Here is a 21,341-nt window from a genome sequence, read left to right as displayed (position 1 = left end):
GTGTTACGACCTAAATTCATTTATTTCCTTTGCAATTCTTGGGAAAGGGTTTCAAGAAAATGGTGGCGATTGGATGGATTCTCTTGAGTTTACACCACCCTTGCGTCCATTTTTCTTTTGGATATCTTCTTTAAACAATAGGCGTGCAAAGGAAATTTTTAAAGGAATACATTCATGAATGGGAGGTAGATAGTGCAAGGGTGAGTTAAAGAAGAAGAGGTGGATAAGTTTCATGAAGAATGACTTATGTGAAATGCAACAATCCAAGAAGCTGAAAGTTATATAGTATGTTTCTTTTTGTTAATATTTTGGTAAATACTTTGTATATTTGTTTAAACTAGCCAGAGGCCCTCTTGAATGTTCAAATTATGTATATACTTTTGTTGTTGATAGCTAATTGTGTTGGTTGTTGTAGTGGATTTCTATATGTATACACCTAAAAATGGTCTGAAGATAATTAATTGAATAAGAAATTATTTAATTAATTCCCCTTCTCAATTTAATTGAATTCATTAGCAATTTTATTAAATTCTCACATTCATCTACTTATTAATAAATCTAAGGATTTATTTAATATGTTCATTTCAATAGTCCCCTTTGATTAATTAATCCAAATTAATTAATCCTCCCCCCATTTAATTCATTTCTTCTAATCTCCTAATTAATTAAAACAAATCAATTTATGAGTTGTTGAAAATTAATTAGTCTTTTCCTATTATTTGAATTTTTAAATTCAAATTACCCACATGCCTCCTAACTTCTAACCATCTAACCTAACCATCCCCTAGCCTAACCCATTCCACCTAACCTTGGGTTTAACTAACCCTATCCTATCTTGCACATTGTAACCTCCTTATCCTAACCTCCTATGGTGTGGATATTCTCCCCTTGAGACACATGGCACTTTGGCCACATGTCTCCTCTCTTGGACACTTGCCCTCTTATCAACAAGGCTCCTTGACACTTGTCACCATAGAGATTACAAGTGTCCCTCCCTCCAACCTCCTCCAATTTCTCCCTTGATATCTTCAGACTCAATCTTGACCATTGATTCCTGCCACCTCACCCCTAGCCTTGGAAATCCTATAAATATCCCTCATTTTGGAGCACAAGGGATCTGATCTCATTTTCATATTATGCATTGTTACTATAGACATATCCTTTCTAGCATATCATTTGAGCATTGTTATTATAGGCAATTGCATCTTAGATCTAGTTTAATTGATTATTTTCTAGTATAATTATTGAATCATGTAGCTTAATCAATCTCTTTTCTATCTTAATTGCATCATCGTCATAGCTTAATCATGCATATCATTAGCTTAATTAGACTCTTGGATCAATCTAGTATAATCAATCTCATCTAGCTTGCATATCATATCATTTCAATTCATCTATCTAGGTGTAGTCAAGTCATTGGGATTGCTTATCCAGATCTAAGAGCAAATCCACACTCGCATCTCTTAGGAGGTGATAGGTCGCTTTGTCATGGTTTATCTTTCATTTTCTTTTAATTTTCTAACCATGTTTGTAATGATCTATTGAGTGTTTGTGTTGCAGTTGTAGGTACCCTACTTCACACTCACGACACTATACATGGTATTTTGTAGGATGGGTAGATGTGTAAAGATCTATGGATATAATCATATTGTTTGATACTATATTCTTATTTTGATTTTAATATATTACATATTTTATCGATCAAAAAATATATATATTACGAAATAATTTATAGAACCTTATAAATCCTATTTTATCGTGTTGCTAACACACTTTGTGTTAGCTTTATGATTTTTAATTATAGAAATATCGTGTCGATAAAATCAAAGATCTAAGGCATATGAGTAAATAACTCATAAAATATCAACTTACTCAATGGTTTTATTTAACCATAAAATTATGAGAGATTTTTGGATTGTATAAGATGTAAACACAAAATTTGAAATAAAATGAGAAGAAACAACTTCAAACAAATCTATTCATATTCAAAAATAAGTACAAACATTAGATTGATAATGAAAGAATTAGAATAAAACAAACATTCAAAAATCCATTACCAAATACAAACTCCATTGTTGATATGGATGCACTCATGAAAATTATAAATTATATTATGTATACTAGATATAGTTACTATTTTGATACTTCAAAATCTTAGCAATATGTACTTGTCAAGTTCACATATGATCCTTTGGTAGAAGATTGGAGTTAATTTATTATTATTAAAATGAGGATGCATAGTTTAGATTTTCTAATGAATCTACAATCGAGATTAATTGAGAAGATTTCCTTGAATGCATGTTTCATGGAGAATGACTCACATTCAATTTATTTTAAATGGATAGTGACAGTGGAAGTTGTTTAAAATGTTTATGAAAATTAAAATATTTTGTTACAACAATATGACAAGGTATTAAATATTTTATTACAAAATGGAGGGCTAAGATTAAATGAATCTAAATGGATTCAAATGAAATTTAAAATTATGGAAATGAGGTGTAATTATTTGAATAAACAGATGGAAATAAATTTACCTATGCATTTATTTGAAATGGTGGAGGAAAATGTATTTGTTTATTTATTTTACATATCCAAATGGTAATTGAGAAATTAATTAAAAATAAAATTATAGAATCAAGTAGTGGTGTGGTAAGGTGGTGAATTAAATAAATAGTATATTTAATTGTTAAAATGGAATCAATCAAATTAAGATAATATTTCTGGTATTGTTAATAAAAAGGGATTAACGTGCTTAGATGAGCTATATAAGAAAAAATCAATAGAGGTTGATAGTTTGAGTCTCGTGAGGTGTGATACTAAATTCCAAGAAGCATGAATAAACAACATAACCTATTAAAAAGGATTAGAGAAAAATAAAACCTAGAGGTTCACCAAATTTTGAAGACCTCTAGTTTCTTTCTATTTAGTGCTAATTAATTCAAGTTTCTCCATTAAGGAGACCTCCATAGGAACATTGACCTTGTCATCCTTCAAATAGTGTCTTTTTGCTCCATGACATTTGTCCTAATTCTTTTGGATATAGCTTCTAGAACAACCTCTTTCCATTTTTGGATATTAGATTGAAAGATATGAATGCTAATGGATTTTCAAAATCTTCCCAAATTTCTTTGTCTATTATATCACTTTTCTAATCTCTTGTGAAATTCTACACTTTCATTTACTAATCTTATATTTTTTTCGTACTTGTGAGTTGCTAGGAGAGTATCCATCTCATAAAATATAGTGAAGTTAGATGATTTCTTTTAGTTTTCCGAATGTCTCCTTCATGATAGAATGATCCTAACAATTTCCTTTTGAAGGTTCTTTTTGAGTTAGGGATCAATGGAGCCCACTTTTAGAGGGGTGGTAGAACTTGAATGGTCCACCAAAGAGATGCTAGATTTATTAGGGGTATGGAAGAGGTGGGACTTGGGGAGATCCATCCTTTTTTTGGTTTAACCTTATTGTGGATAGTATAGGTCACCTTGACACTACTAAAAGAGAGGTATCAATGTGATTAGAGGTTCTAGAGACAACCTTGTCAATGATTTTGCACTTATCCAAATGGAGTTAAGTATTGGTACATTGCAAGAGTTCCAATTGTGGAAGAAAATTTTTATGAGATATCTAACATTTGATCAATCACCTAATTTTTGTAGAGCTTGAAGCGTACAAGAGTTTCACCTACTCTTGTTAATTGGCTTAATCAACCTGTATTTTGAGCATAAAGTATCATTTGATCTTTTAGCATGAATTTAAACACCTGGGCTAAAGGCTCTCTCATGTGCATCTTTAAGAAATTTTATAAATCAATTGGAGTTGTAACAAGAGACATGGGTGCACTTTTTGTTGCTACCAAGGAACATCTTTCCTATATGTATTACATATTATAGATGGAGACATTGAATAAGATAAAACATGAGTAGAGAATAAATCCATTACTCTAATTTCTCTCCATTTAATAGATATTAGATCTCCATATTTGTGTTTCCTACATTTACATTCTCAAAGATCTCATTTCTATTTTGAGTAGCTACAACTGCATCCAAAACTGTTAAAAAAATTGCAATTAAGGAATGAGTTTCTTTCAATGTTCAAAAATATTGTCAAGAGTCTAAATGCAAAGGATTGCATACTTTAAACATGTCGATCAACTTGTATTGATTTATTAGCAAATAAATCAACCTTGGATCATCTCTAAACCTTATTTCACCCAACATTTGAGGTGACTATTTCTATTCCGCTAATGTCACTATATATAATAAGATTGATAAACATATACTTGTGCTTACATTATTACATAAAGCAAGTATATGGAGATTTAAAACTACCATTTACTCTTTACACTCCATTCCAACTCATTTGTCAAACATCCAACCATGCATTTCATAACTTTATGATACTTCAACTTTAGACTCTTCATTAAAGTAAATGCAAAAAAGAATTTGCTTGCACTTAATCTCATCATCAAAACTTAGAAGAAGGGTACATTGCACTATTTGATCCAAAAAAGACCACCTATTTATTGCTTTCATAACTCCAAAGCATCACATATAAGGATCACTTGTAAGATAAATCAATAGAAATCTTCATCTTGTATGACTTTCAAATCCACTTGGACACTTCATGTTCAATCATAACAACATCATACTTGATCTAATTTAAAATAAAAATATATAATTCTATTTCATTTGGTGTGCATCCATTTTCATTTTAAAACGTCTCATTTCAAAACAAAATACTTTAAATAACTTCACAAATTTCTTGCAAATTTCTTACTCTCCTCCTGCTTACAACAATATGAGTAATATATCTAACTTATATTAATTTTTTTATTAGAAAATTTACAATATTTATCCATCAAATAATTATAAATTATTGTACAAAATTTTAAAATATAATATATGTTTTCCATACTTTATAATATATGTCTTATTTCTATTCTTTCTTCATTATTTGTCTCATTAAAAAAATTAAAATCACTTAAATTTTAAACTCTTCATGCTTTCCTACTACTATGTAGTCTTATTCTTTAATTGTTATTCCTTCACTCCTTACACAACTCCAAACACAAACTACATGTTGAAACCATTAAGAGGAACTGGTCTCTTTCTTTTTTATGTGCCCAAAATGTTATGTTAGTATGCATTGTCTATTAAAAATAACTCTCAACAAGGTCATGTCGCTACCAAGTTCCTGCCAAATGTTGCAGGTTGGTGATGATCCTCAAGATATGTTAACAAATGGAGAGCACAACTAATTGAAGTGAGGCATCAAATGTTTGACCTTTATAGTAATTTGTTATGAAATTATATTCACTATGCTTTGAAATCTTTTTAAGAATTAGAAAAGATAAACATTTAAATATGTGTTACACATGTTAGGGTGTTATTATTCCTTATGATAATTATTAAGTATAATAATTAAATAATAATCTTTAATAATATAATATTTAAAATCTTATAATATAATATAAAATAAAATAAAAAATTTATATCTTTATTATACTATATTGAAAATCTATATAATTTAATAATATAGTCTAAAATGTTAGACTAATATTAAATATATATTAATATAGAATAATATAAAAAATATAGTAATTTTAATAATAATTCTATATAGTAATTAGTAATAATAATAAATTAATAGTATTAGATTAAGGTAAAATATATTTATTATTTTATTTTATTTAATATCAGATTAGGATCATTTATTAATTATATAATTAATAATATTATTTGAATAATAAATATTAAAATAAATATATAATATATGTATTATTTATTAAATATTAAGTGAATATATATAATTATAATAGTATAAAGTAATAATATAAAATAATAAATCTATATAATTATTGTTTTTAAAATATGTCTTTACGTTTAGAATTTTAGACCAATTACATTTAAGATAATTCATTTTCCACTAATAAATTTGGTATCCTAGTAGTAAAATGATATTACAAACAACTATTATATAATTTTATTAATAGTTATGCTCAGCAAAAGAAGTTAGATTAAAGATATTGCAGTTAAAATATGTAAGTTGCTGGCAATCAGAAGTGTTTTCTCAAATGGGTATGATATCTTCTGTATGCATGCATTTTACAGTTGAAAACCTTGCAGAATCAATATATTCCTTTTAAAGTATACAAGACTTAAAAACAGGCATTCATCACCTTGCAATTTGGCGGTCAGTTTAGCTGAAAATTTGGGCCAAATCAAACCAAACTAAAATTAGTTTGGCAAAAGGATAATACGCCAATGTTAGCAGCATGTAAATGTGGAGCCAACTTTCTTTAAACAGCATATTTAGTTGTTGGGCTGATCATTCCCATGCAAAACATATTGCAGATAAATAGGCTATGCATTTTTTTGAAACTGTCATACAAAATATAAAGGTACACATGTTATTCGTGGCTGTGGAATTGAAGTGAAGATTCATAAGAGGCTTTGCTGGTGGTCACAGCCAGAAAAAAAAAATGGGGTGTTTGGAGAGTAGAGTCCTGTTGTTAATGCTATTTGTGGTTTATGTTGTTGTTGTTGTTCAGTCTGAAGACCCATACAAGTTTTTCACTTGGACTGTTACGTATGGAACCATTTCACCTCTGGGTGTGCCTCAGCAAGTAAGTTATGGCAGTATGATTTATTTATTTTTAAATTATTTTCTGTTTTGTTTTGGGTATTCAATAAGTTTTGTCATTTATTCTATTATATAATAGAATAGATGATAAAAATTCCATGTTATAGATTTGATGATCACTTATATTGATTGCAAGTCAGATGACTCTCTTAGCGTGACTCTCTTAGCTTTCTGTTATCCCGATGGTGGATTACTGAGTGGAGTGTGATGGAATACGTGGATACAAAAAATAATAACACTATCTAATCCAAAAACGATAGCAATCAATTTTGTATCCATCCAATCAAATTTTGTCATTTGCTATAATAGAATAGATGACAAAAATTTCATACCATAAATTTGATGATCTAAATTTTATAAATTATCATAGATATCTCAATTAAATTTATCTTTAAGATATCAAAAGATATTAATTTGGAAGTAATTATCTAGCTTATATCATATAATATAAATGTCTTAAAATTGATAAATTTATTTTAAATGAATAATATCTAACATATCTAAACTTTTTGTTTTATATTTAAACATAGTAAAATATCTTGTGGATCTAGTCCTTTATTGACTTGATTAGCATATATTTTGAATATTTTTTTCAAATTGAACGTCTGTTTATTATATATTTTGTTTTGTGTATCTGGATATGTGATCGTTTGTTTATTTCAAAGTATACACAACAGTATTAGGTATCTTTCTATTATAATCTTTATTTTATATAGTGATTATTCTTTTCTTTTTTTTTATGTATGCAATAGAATTGTATTAAATTTTAGAATTGAGTGTTTATATTTGAAAAGATGGGATGTGATATTCATAAAATTTTAAATTTTATTAAAAAATCTGATTGTTTTTGGAAAAAAAAGTTGATTGAATTAGATTTTATGAATATTGTTCATATTTTGAAGCTAACAACAAAATTGAATATGATAAAAATCTGAAATTTACAATTTTGAATTGAATTTATTCACGTTATGATATCCACTGATGAAATTCTGAATTGTTGTGATATTGAACAGGGAATCCTAATAAATGGCCTATTCCCTGGACCTCAAATCAATTCCACAACGAATGATAATATTGTCGTCAACATTTTCAACAAGTTAAATGAGCCCTTCTTGATCAATTGGTAATGCAATTCACATCCAGACAATTTAAACATTGTTTTTATAGTTGTCATTTAGAATCATCCAATGGAAATGTGCTTCTCCTTGATTATTTAGTGGTGAAGATGTTTGCATTTGAAATTATGAAAAAAAAAATGGAAAAAATAAATAAATAAAAAATAAAAAAATAATGGAAAGTAAAGATATTATTATTTAAATTTTGTCTTGTAAACTGATTTAATGTTATTATGATTAATATTGTATGTTAGTTTTTGCATCATCATCTTCTGTATCGATCATCAACATTTCTTACTCTGATTGCACTCATTCATCTGATGATCACAAAAGATGATTCAAAATATTGATACAAAGAATCAAATCCAAAAGCATTACTCATAATTTCTTCAATTATAAAAAACTGATGTATTTGACTTAATGTTGTTGTACACTAGGAATGGGGTTCAACAGCGAAGAAACTCTTGGCAAGATGGAGTGCTTGGAACCAACTGCCCAATTCCTCCTGGTGCAAACTTCACGTACAAATTCCAAGTTAAAGATCAGATCGGGAGCTACTTCTATTTCCCTTCAACATATCTCCACAGAGCAGCTGGAGGATTTGGGGGCCTTTCCGTTGCAAGCAGAGCTGTTATCCCAGTTCCCTACGTCCTTCCTGATGGAGAGTTCACCATCCTCATTGGGGATTGGTTCAACACTGATCATTCTGTAAGACGAAACAGAAACCTAACCTCTGAAATTCCTTGCACTATAGATTATATGGGGATTCTTCTAAACATTGTGTATCACCAGATTCTGAGAAAGCGGCTTGACATGGGAATGCCTTTGGGCATGCCGGATGGTGTTCACATAAATGGGCTTGGCGGACAGTCCCGTACTTCCTTCAAAGTTGACCCAGGTATCTACTTTTTTCACCCTCTGAAACATTCTAGTAATTCGTTATCTACGACATAATAATACACAGGTCAAGGTTACTGAATCTATATAGTTTATGTTAAGGTTTTACTGAATCTATGTTGTTTATGTTATTATCTTCTGGATTCAATTGTTGATAGTTTCTGGATTCATGTTTTGGGTCACACTTTGGATCCATCATCAGAATGAAAGAGTGTATAAAGAAAAAAAAGGGCTAGTTGCAGACTTAGACTAACTAAAAATCTATCACACAATCGAATGCAAAAAACAATAATAGAAACATTTCTTTACTTAAATGACTGCCCACCAATGAAGAAAATTGATGTCATCCTACATAAATCCTCTGGCATCAGAGCTACCAGCTACCTACTAACCATAGTATAGTTATTTTTATTTTTAAAGATGACCAGGTGTGGTCTAGGGAAACAGTTTTGTCTTGTGTCTTTCTTTTCTTTTATTGATAGCTATTTTATTTATATTTGGCAGGTAAAACCTACAGGCTTAGGATTTCAAATGTGGGCTTGTCAAGCTCGTTGAATTTCAGGATTCGGGGACACCAGTTGCAGCTGGTAGAAGTGGAAGGATCCCACACAGTACAAAACTTGTATAGATCCATAGACCTTCATGTTGGTCAGTCATGTAGTGTTCTCCTAAAAACCCGTTGGACCCAAAAAGACTATTACATGGTGGCATCCACCCGCTTCACAAAGCAAGTTCTCGTTGGAGTAGGTCTCCTTCAATACAGCAATTCAAAGCAGCCTGCATCAGGCCCACTTCCCCGGGGTCCCACCACTCAGCTCCAATGGTCTATCAACCAAGCAAAATCTATCAGGTTTGGTTTGAAGGACTTTCTTTTCTCTAAAAATTGGAAAATTATACCATATTACAGAATTAAAAAATCTGTTAATCTTTCCAAAAAAATCACCATTGACAGCAGCATATAAATAGGTACAGTCCAATGATTACTTTCTCTGCCTTTCAAAGTGGCTTGCAAATATGTAATAGCTATTGATTGCTTCCTCTCCATCTGAATTCAGATTCTACTATGGCACAGAAAGTACAATGCCATCTAACAGTAACTGAAATGATCATCTCCTCACTTCCATTAACTTCCTACCATCATTTTAGAGTATCATTGCAGTGATCATCTTCTACATCATTTGGAAAAGCAATGAACAAATGGTTTGAGTTGGGGTATCAACCAAGCAATAAAATGCTTTAGTTCATGTTTATCAGGGAATGTCCTGTACAGTAATTTGTCTGCTCTGTAGGCCAACTATCCTGATCATTCTGTTTAGTTGAGGTCATATTACTTTGAGGAAGACAAAATTGGTCCCTGCAGTTCTTCTGTTTTCTAAATTGTCAGGTATTTCAGGTTGTGATATTTCAGAATATGCAGGCCAATCATCCTGATCATGCTACTGAGTTGCATCCATATTACTTTGAGGAAGAATGTTTGGCCCATGCGGTTCTTCTGTCTAGCCTTCTAAATTTTCAGACGTCTGAGGTTGCCACATTTCAGAAAATGCAACTCTGGTGACCGTCTGATATTTGCAAAACTGAATTGATTTGAGCCACATTTGTCCTCTTGGATGGCATAGTCTTGGAAGCAATCTGTCAGCATTATACTTGCACTTCATAAAGCATCGGTATCATAAGGATGTGCTTTGTCTAGGTAAAACTCATGGCCATTGAAATTTAAATCTGTCAGTTTAATACCAAAAATTGATCTAACCACCAAATCAACTTTGTAACTCCTATGCATCAGAACCACAGAAGTCTTATCCCTAAACGATTCTGCCATCTTTAGATATTCAATTCACAGCTATTCTAACATCCAAATTAGCTTTGTCATCCCTAAACATCCAACTCATAGCTTTCCTATTTTGGGGGTTTTACCCCTTTGAGGATCATGCTCACAAATTTCATCCTCTAATGGCTTTCTTATTGAATCCAACTCCACTCTGTCATTCCTGGATATCAAATATCAGTTTTTTAATAATCAAGCCAACTTTGTTAATCCAGCTTTCCTAGCCTAGGGCGCTTCGGGTGCTCCTATGATCAAGTTTACAAATTCCATCCTAATCAAACCTTTCCTATCTTCCAAATCCTAGATTTTCTATCATCCCAGTTAAATTATTAAACTAAATTAGAGCCTTTGTATCTTCCATGTGAACTTTGTTATTCCTAGACAGTGAGACACCAGTGGCACAACCTTCCTATCCAAGGGCTTTCAAGCCTCTAATTCATCCTGATTATGGCTTACTATTATCATAATCAACTGCATTCATATTTAAACAACTACATTATTCTCACACATCCGAATCACAGTTTTCCTATCATACAAATCAAACTAAGGGCTTCCTTTTCCTATTTAAGCCATCTTGGTTTTATTTCGTCCTGAAATTTAACTGCCTTGCTTCATATATGCCTTGATTTTTTTGGTGTTTGTATCTTGCAGGTGGAATTTAACAGCTGGTGCAGCTCGCCCCAACCCACAAGGATCATATCACTATGGAGAAATAAAAACATCACGAACAATCATTTTAGAAAACTCAGCCCCTCAAATCAACGGAACACAGCGGTATGCAGTCAATGGAGTTTCTTTTACCTATCCTGACACTCCCCTGAAACTGGCCGATTACTACAAAATCCCTGGAGTTTTCAGTTTGGATACCATTCCAGATAATCCTAATGGAACAGTGAGCAGCATCCAGACTGCTGTAATGTCCGGCGAGTACAAGTCATTCATTGAAATCATCTTTCAGAACAATGAGAATACTACTCAATCATGGCATATAGATGGCTATAATTTCTTTGTTGTTGGGTACGTTTCATCATTAATAAATCAAAAATATTTTTTGCACCTTGGTTTCTGTTGATCAGTTTTTTTAACTAAACAAATAAAAATGATGTGCAGAATGGATCGCAAGCAATGGACTCCTGCAAGTAGGGTATCCTACAACTTGTTTGATGCAGTTTCTCGATGTACCACACAGGTAGATGGTGATTATAATTTTTTATTTTTCCTACTTGGGTTTTATAGATTTGTTCCATTAGTCTAAGGTTGATGGTCTAGAGGCAATGTGAAGAAAACGCCATCAGAGTAGTCCAGATAGAAGTCCGGTAGAAGAATTGGCATGAGTTAGGTTTCTAGCAGTAAGGTTGAACAAATACCATCACTCGGGTTTATGATTAATTTCTATTGATAAGGCGAAGAAACTATGATAGTGTAGATTCTAAAGGAAAGAGAGCACAATTGTCACAATTTTGTTTCAAACCCTGCAATAAAAATGGAAAGAGAGCACAATTGTCACAATTTTTTTTCAAACCCTGCAGTAAAAATGCCATCATGAAGATCGAAGCTCAAATCTAGGTGTACTAGCCAAACAATTATCAAATCTGGATTTGAAATTTTGAACCTTGCTGGGCTTATTGGGGTTGGGGTAGGGCAATTGCAATGATGATGATAAGGGTTCAACACCCACTACATCATTGACATTACAATTGTCTAGATTCATACACCACTATTCTTTCTATTGTCTTTGAAACAATCTATGTTCGAACACTCACAATATATGTCATTGCCATTGCAATGATCTAGGTTCATATCCTACTTTATATGTCTTGCAATTATCATGAACTGGGTAACTTTGTCGGGTAGAAGAATTACCATGAAGATAATCTAGGTTCAAAACCTGCTTCGCATACCTCAAAATTAACACAACCCAAGTTCAAACCCTGTTGTGTTTTTTGGGACAGGGTGATTGCCATTGTTACGATATGAACCCAAACCCTGCCATAAATATTCATAATTATCATGACCTGGATTCAAACCTGTTGGGCTTCTCGTAGTTGGCCAATTGCTATCATGGCAATCTTAGTGTCCAGGCACTATTGTGATCCAAATTCAAACCTTGTGTGTACTGAAGTAAGAGAGTTGCCATTATGATGATGTGAGTTCAGACCACATTGTATGTGAAATATTCTTTTCGATGCAATTAATGGTCACCTGAATTACACCTTGTTCACATTCAACGTTCCTCTCATTCCAAGATTTGGTTAAGGCTAAACAATGTGTGTTGAGACACACACATAACATTTTTCTCTTCTTGATTTGAATTGTTGTTTGTTAAATTTAAATATATACTGGTGCTTACAGGTATATCCAAACTCCTGGACTGCAATCTTAATGTCACTTGATAATGCGGGGCTGTGGAATGTGAGATCGGCATTATTGGAAAGGCAATACCTGGGGCAGGAATTTTACATTAGAATTTATGGAGGAACTGACCCAAGAGACGAGTACGCTCCTCCTACAAATGCCCTCCTATGTGGGAAAGCTATTGGAAATCACACCCTCTGAGAAATTCCCATTGTTCATTGAATTCAATTCTTGTATTTTTTTATAATGGAATAAATGAAGGTGTAATTGTCATTGCTTTATGATCTCTCTTGTTTTTGGCCTTCTTAAATGGGTTTCATTATAAACTTTGCAGTTGTTAATGGTCTCCGAAAGTCCCCCCTCTTTGGGGCTGTTGAGCTGCTTTGTGCTCTTCAATATTGCTTTTAAAGTCCAATTCAAGTTAATGAACCTATGAATTATTGACATCTAAAGAAATAAAAATGGAATGTGCTCAAGTATAAATACTTTGTTTTTTAAGTCAAAGTTAATTATCTTTATTATTTTATGATTTGTTAAATCTTAAATACGTCCATGAATATATGAATACACGTAATGATGTGGTGTGGTGAGGACAACAAACAAGGAAACGAATTCTGCTATTTACTGTCAGAAGACGAGCTAGGTTTCTATTTGAATCATTAGAGCTCATGCATGAGAAAGTGAAATCTTTTGAAAGCTCCTTCTATATAATCAAGTAGGAAAATGACTACAAGAGATCTCTTAGCTCAATATTAACTAGAGTCTTATAATGGAGCATTCTAACTTTGCGCCTATCAAAATATGTCATGGATAATTCAAATCACTTTCAATTTTGTACAGTTGTTTGACTAGTTTCCTACTTAAAAATTTTGGTTTTGAGTCCACATGGTCAAATATGATGCCACGTCTACCTTCTTTTTTGCTAAGGGGTCCAAAATGGTCTCAAAAATAAGTGAGACCCGTAGTTGCGCACTAAATCATGTTTATTTATGTGCTAATGTGGCATCACATAATTGGTTGGTTTTTTAGATTTACTAGAATCTTTTTGGCGATAAGTATCAACATGACACTTTTGCTCCAAAATGCTAATTGTGCCCAACTACCATCCCCTCTATTGAACCCCACTCCACTATAGGATCCTCTCCCCTACTTTAATAATAATGTTGTTACAAGTGTTAAGAAATTATATAGCCCTCCATATGTAGTTTTAAGAAACTTTCCCTATCTTTCCACAAATTACAATAGATAGATACTATACAACACAACGGGATACGCTTTGCTCTAATTTGAAAGTAATTTTAATGTTTGAGCTTTGCTTTTAATAAAAATTGTTTCTTAACAGCTCGAATATTTTTGTGCAACAAATCTTCTTTTGTGAACAAGTAAGGCTACAATTAGTGGCTCTGGAATATGGTTATGCAAGCATGCAAGAGTAAAAACTAAATTCTAGTTATTTTATGGCATGCAATTACAATATATCACATGTTCATCGACCTTTTGAAAGAGACATTTATCATTTAAAACAGTTGTATGATACACCTTTACCATCACTAAATGTTGGGTAAAATAAACGTTGTGATGATGTTAATTTTGCATTTGAAACTTGTGAACCAAATAAGATGTTTGAAGGCATTCATCCTCCAAACTTCCACATTTGTTTGATCAAACATTTTGTCGAACACTTATTTTGCATTCTTCAAACTCTCATACTTGACATACTTATCCTCTCCATAAAATATTCAATGAAAATAATCTGTTTATTGTATAATCATGGATGAACTTATTCAGCTACAGAGCTACTAAGTGGCCACATATTGAGAGAGCATTAACCATTAAGTGGTCACATATTGAGAGAGCAATAGCCATTGTGATTGGATAAAGCCAAAAGCCTATCACACTTTCAAAATCCTTGTAAACTTCACCATTATGTACATTTCCTATAAGAATTGATGTCCAAGAGATGACATCATAATTTTCACACCCCATCTCAGTGATAAATTACCTTTAGGGCCCTCTCATAGAAACCATCATGGATATACCTAGCTATTAAAGCAATCCATATCACCACATTTGATTGACCCATTTTGACTTACATCCTTTGTGTTCTAATTATCTTCTTTGCTTAAATACTCCAAATTGCATCATATTATACTACATCAACTAATCTTATAAAAACAAATAATAATGATACCAAATAATACTTAATTTTTTTATAAGATTGATTGGGATTTAACTCCCAATTAGATTAAAAAAGTTTACCAACAATTTATAAGGATACTTTTTCTTAGCATCTTTACTGATGCTATTATTTTGTTGGAAGGTTTATTATACATATCTCCAACCTGCTTATCTCTACACAAAACGGTTCACACCTGTAAAAATTTACATAATAAGACCTAAAAAATTTGAATTTTTTTTAATTTTAACGGCATTATAGGTACAAATTATGAAGATTGACATAAAAATCTGTGACATTTTACAAAATCTGATATCATACAGGCAACGTTTTTAATGTGAAGATTAGCCGCTTCCTTGAGTATTATTCCCGAGGCACAACGCACAACAGCCCACAGAATAAACCACGACCAGAGCAATGAGCACCGCCATATCGAGAACAGCAAAAATACGCCAGTCGTGCTTCAAGTTTGCTAACACAGCCGCCTTGCAGGAGTTACAATCATAACACAGTTCATCCTGCTCATTACTCCATCTGCCACAGTCCATGTCTGTTAAATTGCCTCCTCCTGTGGTGGAAGTCCAAAATGTGGCGTTCACATACACAAATCCGCACGAGGTTGGAGGCTTGCAGCAGCCGGACTGCAAAATTCGATTCAAATTTCACATAAATAAATGAAAACCCTACTATTCATGAGCTGAGTGAGGCACAAATCAACTACTCCACTGTTACAAAAATTTATGATAAAAATGAGATTTTTGACAAAATTTATAATATCAAAACCCTACAGAGGCAGACAAAACCCTAGTACCCTAGTATTCATAAGATGAGAGAGGCCGAAATCAAATACTCCACAGTTACAAAATTTATGATAAAAGTGAGAATTTCTTGACAAAATTTATGATAAAAAAGAGATTTTTTGACAAAATTTATGATAAAAAAATGAGACTTTTGTCCAAGTAAATCACCTCAATTGGGGATAATTTCTTTTTGTAGAACTACTCTGCAACTTGGTCGACCGAATCATTAGCAAGTTTGTTGCATACTGTGGAATCCTGATGGCATCTTTGGATTTCGTTCCAGATGCTGCTCACTCTCTTCTGCAGCCAGTTTGAGGTGTTCGAAAGCCGGTATTCTTTGTAGCCTCTTCCCAATACGACCTGTCCGGCGCCCCCATTGCTGACGAGGAAAGCGAAGACAATGAAAGAGAACAAGAGCAGAATGAACACAAACATGGCGGCCAAATGGCTTTGACCAGTAGAGCGATATGTGGATGCATTTTCCTTAACTTCCTAACGCTGGTATGACTGCATATGACCAATGACTGCATATGACCAGGCAAAATTGATTTGTCGTCATTTGAAGAACTCTATACATTGTTGCATTTCTTCTTCTGATAGAGAAGTCGCTGGATGAAGAATCTTTGGTTGCTCTGTTGTGCCAATGTTAATTGCCTCTGTTGGTTCGATCAAAATGGATGACCTTTCTTGATAGTGCTTAGGTAAAGTGTCAAATCTCCCATCTTCCGGCACCTCAAGGAGGTTTTCACGGTTAGATGCGTCCTTTCTTTTTATTTTTTCATAATCTAATGTTGCCAATAAATGGTTTTCAGCATTAGACTTGATATTATTTTGGTTATTTTCACTTTTGCGACTAGGAGATTTGGCACCCACTTGACTAGAAGATGCGTTGCTGAAATTCCTGGTGAAAGTTGTTACGAGTTCGATTGTGTTAAGATAGAAAGATATGGCATGGTCATTCAAAAAGGTATGAATGGCGATATGTCCTTCATTTTCCCAATCAATAAGCTCGGGGTGGATTAGAGGTAGGGGATCTTCAGGTTGGGATGTTTCAAGGGTCATGATGGATATATCAAAGTTTTCAATATGTATGTCGATGTCTAGAACGGTACTCTCATCAGATTGACCTCGTGTTTCAAGTTCCTCATTGTCCTGGGATAAGTCCAAGTCATCCGAATGTGATTCTAATTCAAGTGAACTAGTTCCTAACGTTTGTCCTGCATATGTGTGAACTACTTCGACTCCTACATCTTCTTCAAAGCAGTTTTCTTTAGATGATTCTTCAAAGTGATAGGAATCTCATTCCCATTCATTAGAATATGTATCACTTGCAGCTTGCAATCTACAGATTGAGTTCTGTCAATTTTTCTATGAGCTCTCCTTGATTAATATTAGTTTCTTTCTTGTTTTGATTGAGATTTAATGCTTCTTGAGAGTTGCTTTTAGTTTGTTTCTCTTGCTGATTTGAAGCTTGCCTCTTTTTCCATTTCATGTTTGCTTGTGTTTGTTGCTTAGCTGATGTTTCTTCTCTTTCAATTGCCAGTTGTTCTTGTTTGTTTTCATATTCCTCTTGTTGTTGACTAAAAGATGTGTCTTCTGGTAGAGTGACTTGTCCATACCCTAAGCCTGTTTTGTCTGTAGTCTGCTGAGTGTAAGGTTGGATAAGTTTTGAGATACGGGTATGTGCAGGATCATGGTGTGCCAAAACAGGCCCTTAAGTGGCAATGAAATTTCAAAAAAATCAGAGTTATGCAACTTGACATGAAAATTTGAATAAGTTGTGAACATTTTTTTTAAATATGTAAGAAGAGAATATATAGAAAATTGAATGTAGTTTCTAAGCTACTAGTTGTTTTTTGGAAGAAAAAAAATCCTATTTGATGAAAATTTCAAATTTCAATGCAGTGGTACTAAAATTTCAGGAAAAAAATAAGAAGTAGACGTATGTCTAACCACCCTAATCAAAATCAAATCTTAATATTTTTTTATAATATTTATAATATAAGTATTAGACTCATGTCCGGATGTGACACATATTTTTTTTAAATTTTTTATGAATTAAATAATTATTTATGATTTTTTTACTACAACTTTTCAGAAATTCAGAAACTCTTACGTCTGACCACCTTAACTTGGTCAAAACCTTATGAAATTTAATTTTTTTTAATTTTTCCCTATAGTAGACGAAGCATAGGATGTGACGCATGTTTTGGTTTCAAAAAATGTTATACCGTTTGAAAGTTATGAGTGTTTTTCAATCAGTATATCAATCAGGACTATTGTCAGAATTCAATTAGAAAATAAATAATAATCATTTACTAAAGTCGAAATAAGACAAGCCTTATATTGTTGGAAAGCTAGGAACGTCCTTAAAAAACCCTTTTTTGTTTTATCAATTTTGGCTACAAAAAAAGTCGTCAACCACCAGTGTAAAGTCTGGAAAACCAGGGAATACTGAAAAACACGTTTTTTTAGTTGACTTTCCAGGCTTGTAACTTCCAAGCCTAATACCAAAGCATTCCTGAGCCGAAATTTGAAATTTGAAAATTTGAGTACAAAAATCGGATATCGGATAAAATCGGATATCGGATTTTATCCAATATCCGATTTTTGTACAAAAATTTGCGGTCCCCGATGAATTTCCCTTTGCCGCCATTTATGAAGTAAACTTCCACATGGCAGAAATCCGATATCCGATTAAATCGGATATCGGATTTTATTAGTCATATTTTAAAGAGGGAGAGAAGGAGAGAGAGAGAGAGAGAGAGAGAGAGAGAGAGAGAGAGAGAGAGAGAGAGAGAGAGAGAAGGAGAGAGAGAGAGAGAGGGAGAGAGAGAGGGAGAGAGAGAGAGAGAGAGAGAGAGGTAGAGGGAGGAGAGGGAGAGAGAGAGAGAAGGAGAGAGGGAGAGAGGGAGGGAGAGAGGAGGAGAGGGAGAGAGAGGGGGAGAGGGGGAGAGAGAGAGAGAGAGAGAGAGAGAGAGAGACCATATGACCCCTAACGACACAATTTGGTGTCTTAAGGGGACCTATGGTGTCGTTAGGGGTCATATGGTGTCTTGGGACACCATAGGACCCCTTAAGACACCAAATCATGTCGTTAGGGGTCATATTGTGTCTTACGACCCATAACTATGACCCCTAATGATAGTCATGTGATATGGTGTCCCATGAACCCTTATGACCTCTCAGGACACCATATGACCCCTAATGACACCATATTGGGTCGCTTTGGGTCATATTATGTCCTAAGGGGTCATATTATGGTCTATGACCCCTTAGGACACCATATGACCCCTAACGACATGATTTGGTGTCTTAAGGTGTCCTATGGTGTCGTTAGGGGTCATATGGTGTCCGTAGGGGTCATATGGTGTCTTGGGATACCATAGGACCCCTTAGGACACAATATGACCCAAAGCGACCCAATATGGTGTCATTAGGGGTCATATGGTGTCCTAAGAGGTCATAAGGGTTCATGGGACACCATATGACCCCTATGGACACCATATGACCCCTAACGACGCCATCGGACCCCTTAAGATACCAAATCATGTCGTTAGGGGTCATATTGTGTCCTAAGGGGTCCTATGGTGTCCCAAGACACCATATGACCCCTATGGACACCATATGACCCCTAACGACACCATAGGACCCCTTGAGACACCAAATCATGTCGTTAGGGGTCATATTGTGTCTTACGGGGTCGTAGGACACAATATGACCCCTAACGACACAATTTGGTGTCTTAAGGGGTCTTATGGTGTCACAAGACACCATATGATCCCTAACGACACCAGAGGACCTCTTAAGACACCAAATCATAACATTAGGGGTCATATTATGTCTTACGGGATCGTAGGACACAATATGACCCCTAACGACATGATTTGGTGTCTTAAGGGGTCGAATGGTGTCGTTAGGGGTCATATGGTGTCCATAGGGGTCATCTGGTGTCCCATGAATCCTTATGACCTCTTAGGACACCATATGACCCCTAATGACACCATATTGGGTCGCTTTGGGTCATATTGTATCGTTAGGGGTCATATTGTGTCTTAAGGGGTCCTATGGTGTCCCAAGACACCATATGACCCCTAACGACACCAATAATATGATCCCTAATGATATGATTTGGTGTCTTAAGGGGTCCTATGGTGTTGTTAGGGGTCATATGGTGTCTTGGGACACCATAGGACCCCTTAAGACACCATATGACCCCTAATAACACCATATTGGGTCGCTTTGGGTCATATTGTGTTGTTAGGGGTCATATTGTGTCTTAAGGGGTCCTATGGTGTCCTAGGACACTATATGACCCCTATGGACACCATATGACCCCTAACGACACCATAGGACCCCTTAAGACACCAAATCATGTCGTTAGGGGTCATATTGTGTCCTACGACACAATATGACCCCTAACGACATGATTTGGTGTCTTAAGGGGTCCTATGGTGTCGTTAGGACCCCTTAGGACACAATATGACCCAAAGCGACCCAATATGGTGTCATTAGGGGTCATATGGTGTCCTAAGAGGTCATAAGGGTTCATGGGACACCATATGACCCCTATGGACACCATATGACCCCTAACGACACCATCGGACCCCTTAAGACACCAAATCATGTCGTTAGGGGTCATATTGTGTCCTAAGGGGTCCTATGGTGTCCCAAGACACCATATGACCCCTATGGACACCATATGACCCCTAACGACACCATAGGACCCCTTAAGACACCAAATCATGTCGTTAGGGGTCATATTGTGTTGACCCCTATGGACACCATAGGACCCCTAACGACACCATAGGACCCCTTAAGACACCAAATCATGTCGTTAGGGGTCATATTGTGTCCTACGACACAATATGACCCCTAACGACATGATTTGGTGTCTTAAGGGGTCCTATGGTGTCGTTAGGACCCCTTAGGACACAATATGACCCAAAGCGACCCAATATGGTGTCATTAGGGGTCATATGGTGTCCTAAGAGGTCATAAGGGTTCATGGGACACCATATGACCCCTATGGACACCATATGACCCCTAACGACACCATCGGACCCCTTAAGACACCAAATCATGTCGTTAGGGGTCATATTGTGTCCTAAGGGGTCCTATGGTGTCCCAAGACACCATATGACCCCTATGGACACCATATGACCCCTAACGACACCATAGGACCCTTAAGACACCAAATCATGTCGTTAGGGGTCATATTGTGTCTTACGAGGTCGTAGGACACAATATGACTCCTAACGACACAATTTGGTGTCTTAAGGGGTCTTATGGTGTCACAAGACACCATATGATCCCTAACGACATGATTTGGTGTCTTAAGGGGTCCGATGGTGTCGTTAGGGGTCATATGGTGTCCATAGGACACAATATGACCCCTAACGACATGATTTGGTGTCTTAAGGGGTCCGATGGTGTCGTTAGGGGTCATATGGTGTCCATAGGACACAATATGACCCCTAACGAGGACACAATATGACCCCTAACGACATGATTTGGTGTCTTAA

General features: G+C 34.5%; 1 protein-coding gene and 1 pseudogene across 1 annotated transcript; one reads left to right on the top strand and one right to left on the bottom strand.

The window, feature by feature from the left end:
- The first annotated feature begins 6,426 nt into the window (after nt 1-6,426).
- On the top strand, nt 6,427-13,119 carry LOC131068507 (L-ascorbate oxidase homolog). The gene is made up of 8 exons (XM_058003692.2): nt 6,427-6,628; nt 7,659-7,768; nt 8,198-8,468; nt 8,553-8,658; nt 9,162-9,507; nt 11,137-11,502; nt 11,596-11,674; nt 12,838-13,119. Exons 1-8 carry the CDS (start codon nt 6,485-6,487, stop codon nt 13,039-13,041), a joined length of 1,626 nt encoding a protein of 541 aa, XP_057859675.2. The 5' UTR covers nt 6,427-6,484; the 3' UTR covers nt 13,042-13,119.
- Nucleotides 13,120-15,360: 2,241 nt separating this feature from the next.
- The window catches only part of LOC131068513 (tetraspanin-8-like), a 38,939-nt pseudogene continuing 32,958 nt past the window's right edge, over nt 15,361-21,341 (bottom strand).

The sequence above is a fragment of the Cryptomeria japonica genome, chromosome 3 (genome assembly GCF_030272615.1).
Source record: "Cryptomeria japonica chromosome 3, Sugi_1.0, whole genome shotgun sequence".
Classification (NCBI taxonomy): Eukaryota; Viridiplantae; Streptophyta; class Pinopsida; order Cupressales; family Cupressaceae; genus Cryptomeria; species Cryptomeria japonica.
The sequence above is the reverse complement of the archived record's forward strand: the minus strand, read 5'-3'. Positions and strand labels throughout refer to the sequence as shown.

Bases quoted from the DNA above. Each gene is read 5' to 3' on its own strand.
- LOC131068507 (XM_058003692.2), top strand. From the start codon at position 6,485: ATGGGGTGTTTGGAGAGTAGAGTCCTGTTGTTAATGCTATTTGTGGTT. The intron at 8,659-9,161 runs GTATCTACTTTT...TATATTTGGCAG, and splicing joins TTCCTTCAAAGTTGACCCAG to GTAAAACCTACAGGCTTAGG. The intron at 9,508-11,136 runs GTTTGGTTTGAA...TGTATCTTGCAG, and splicing joins AACCAAGCAAAATCTATCAG to GTGGAATTTAACAGCTGGTG.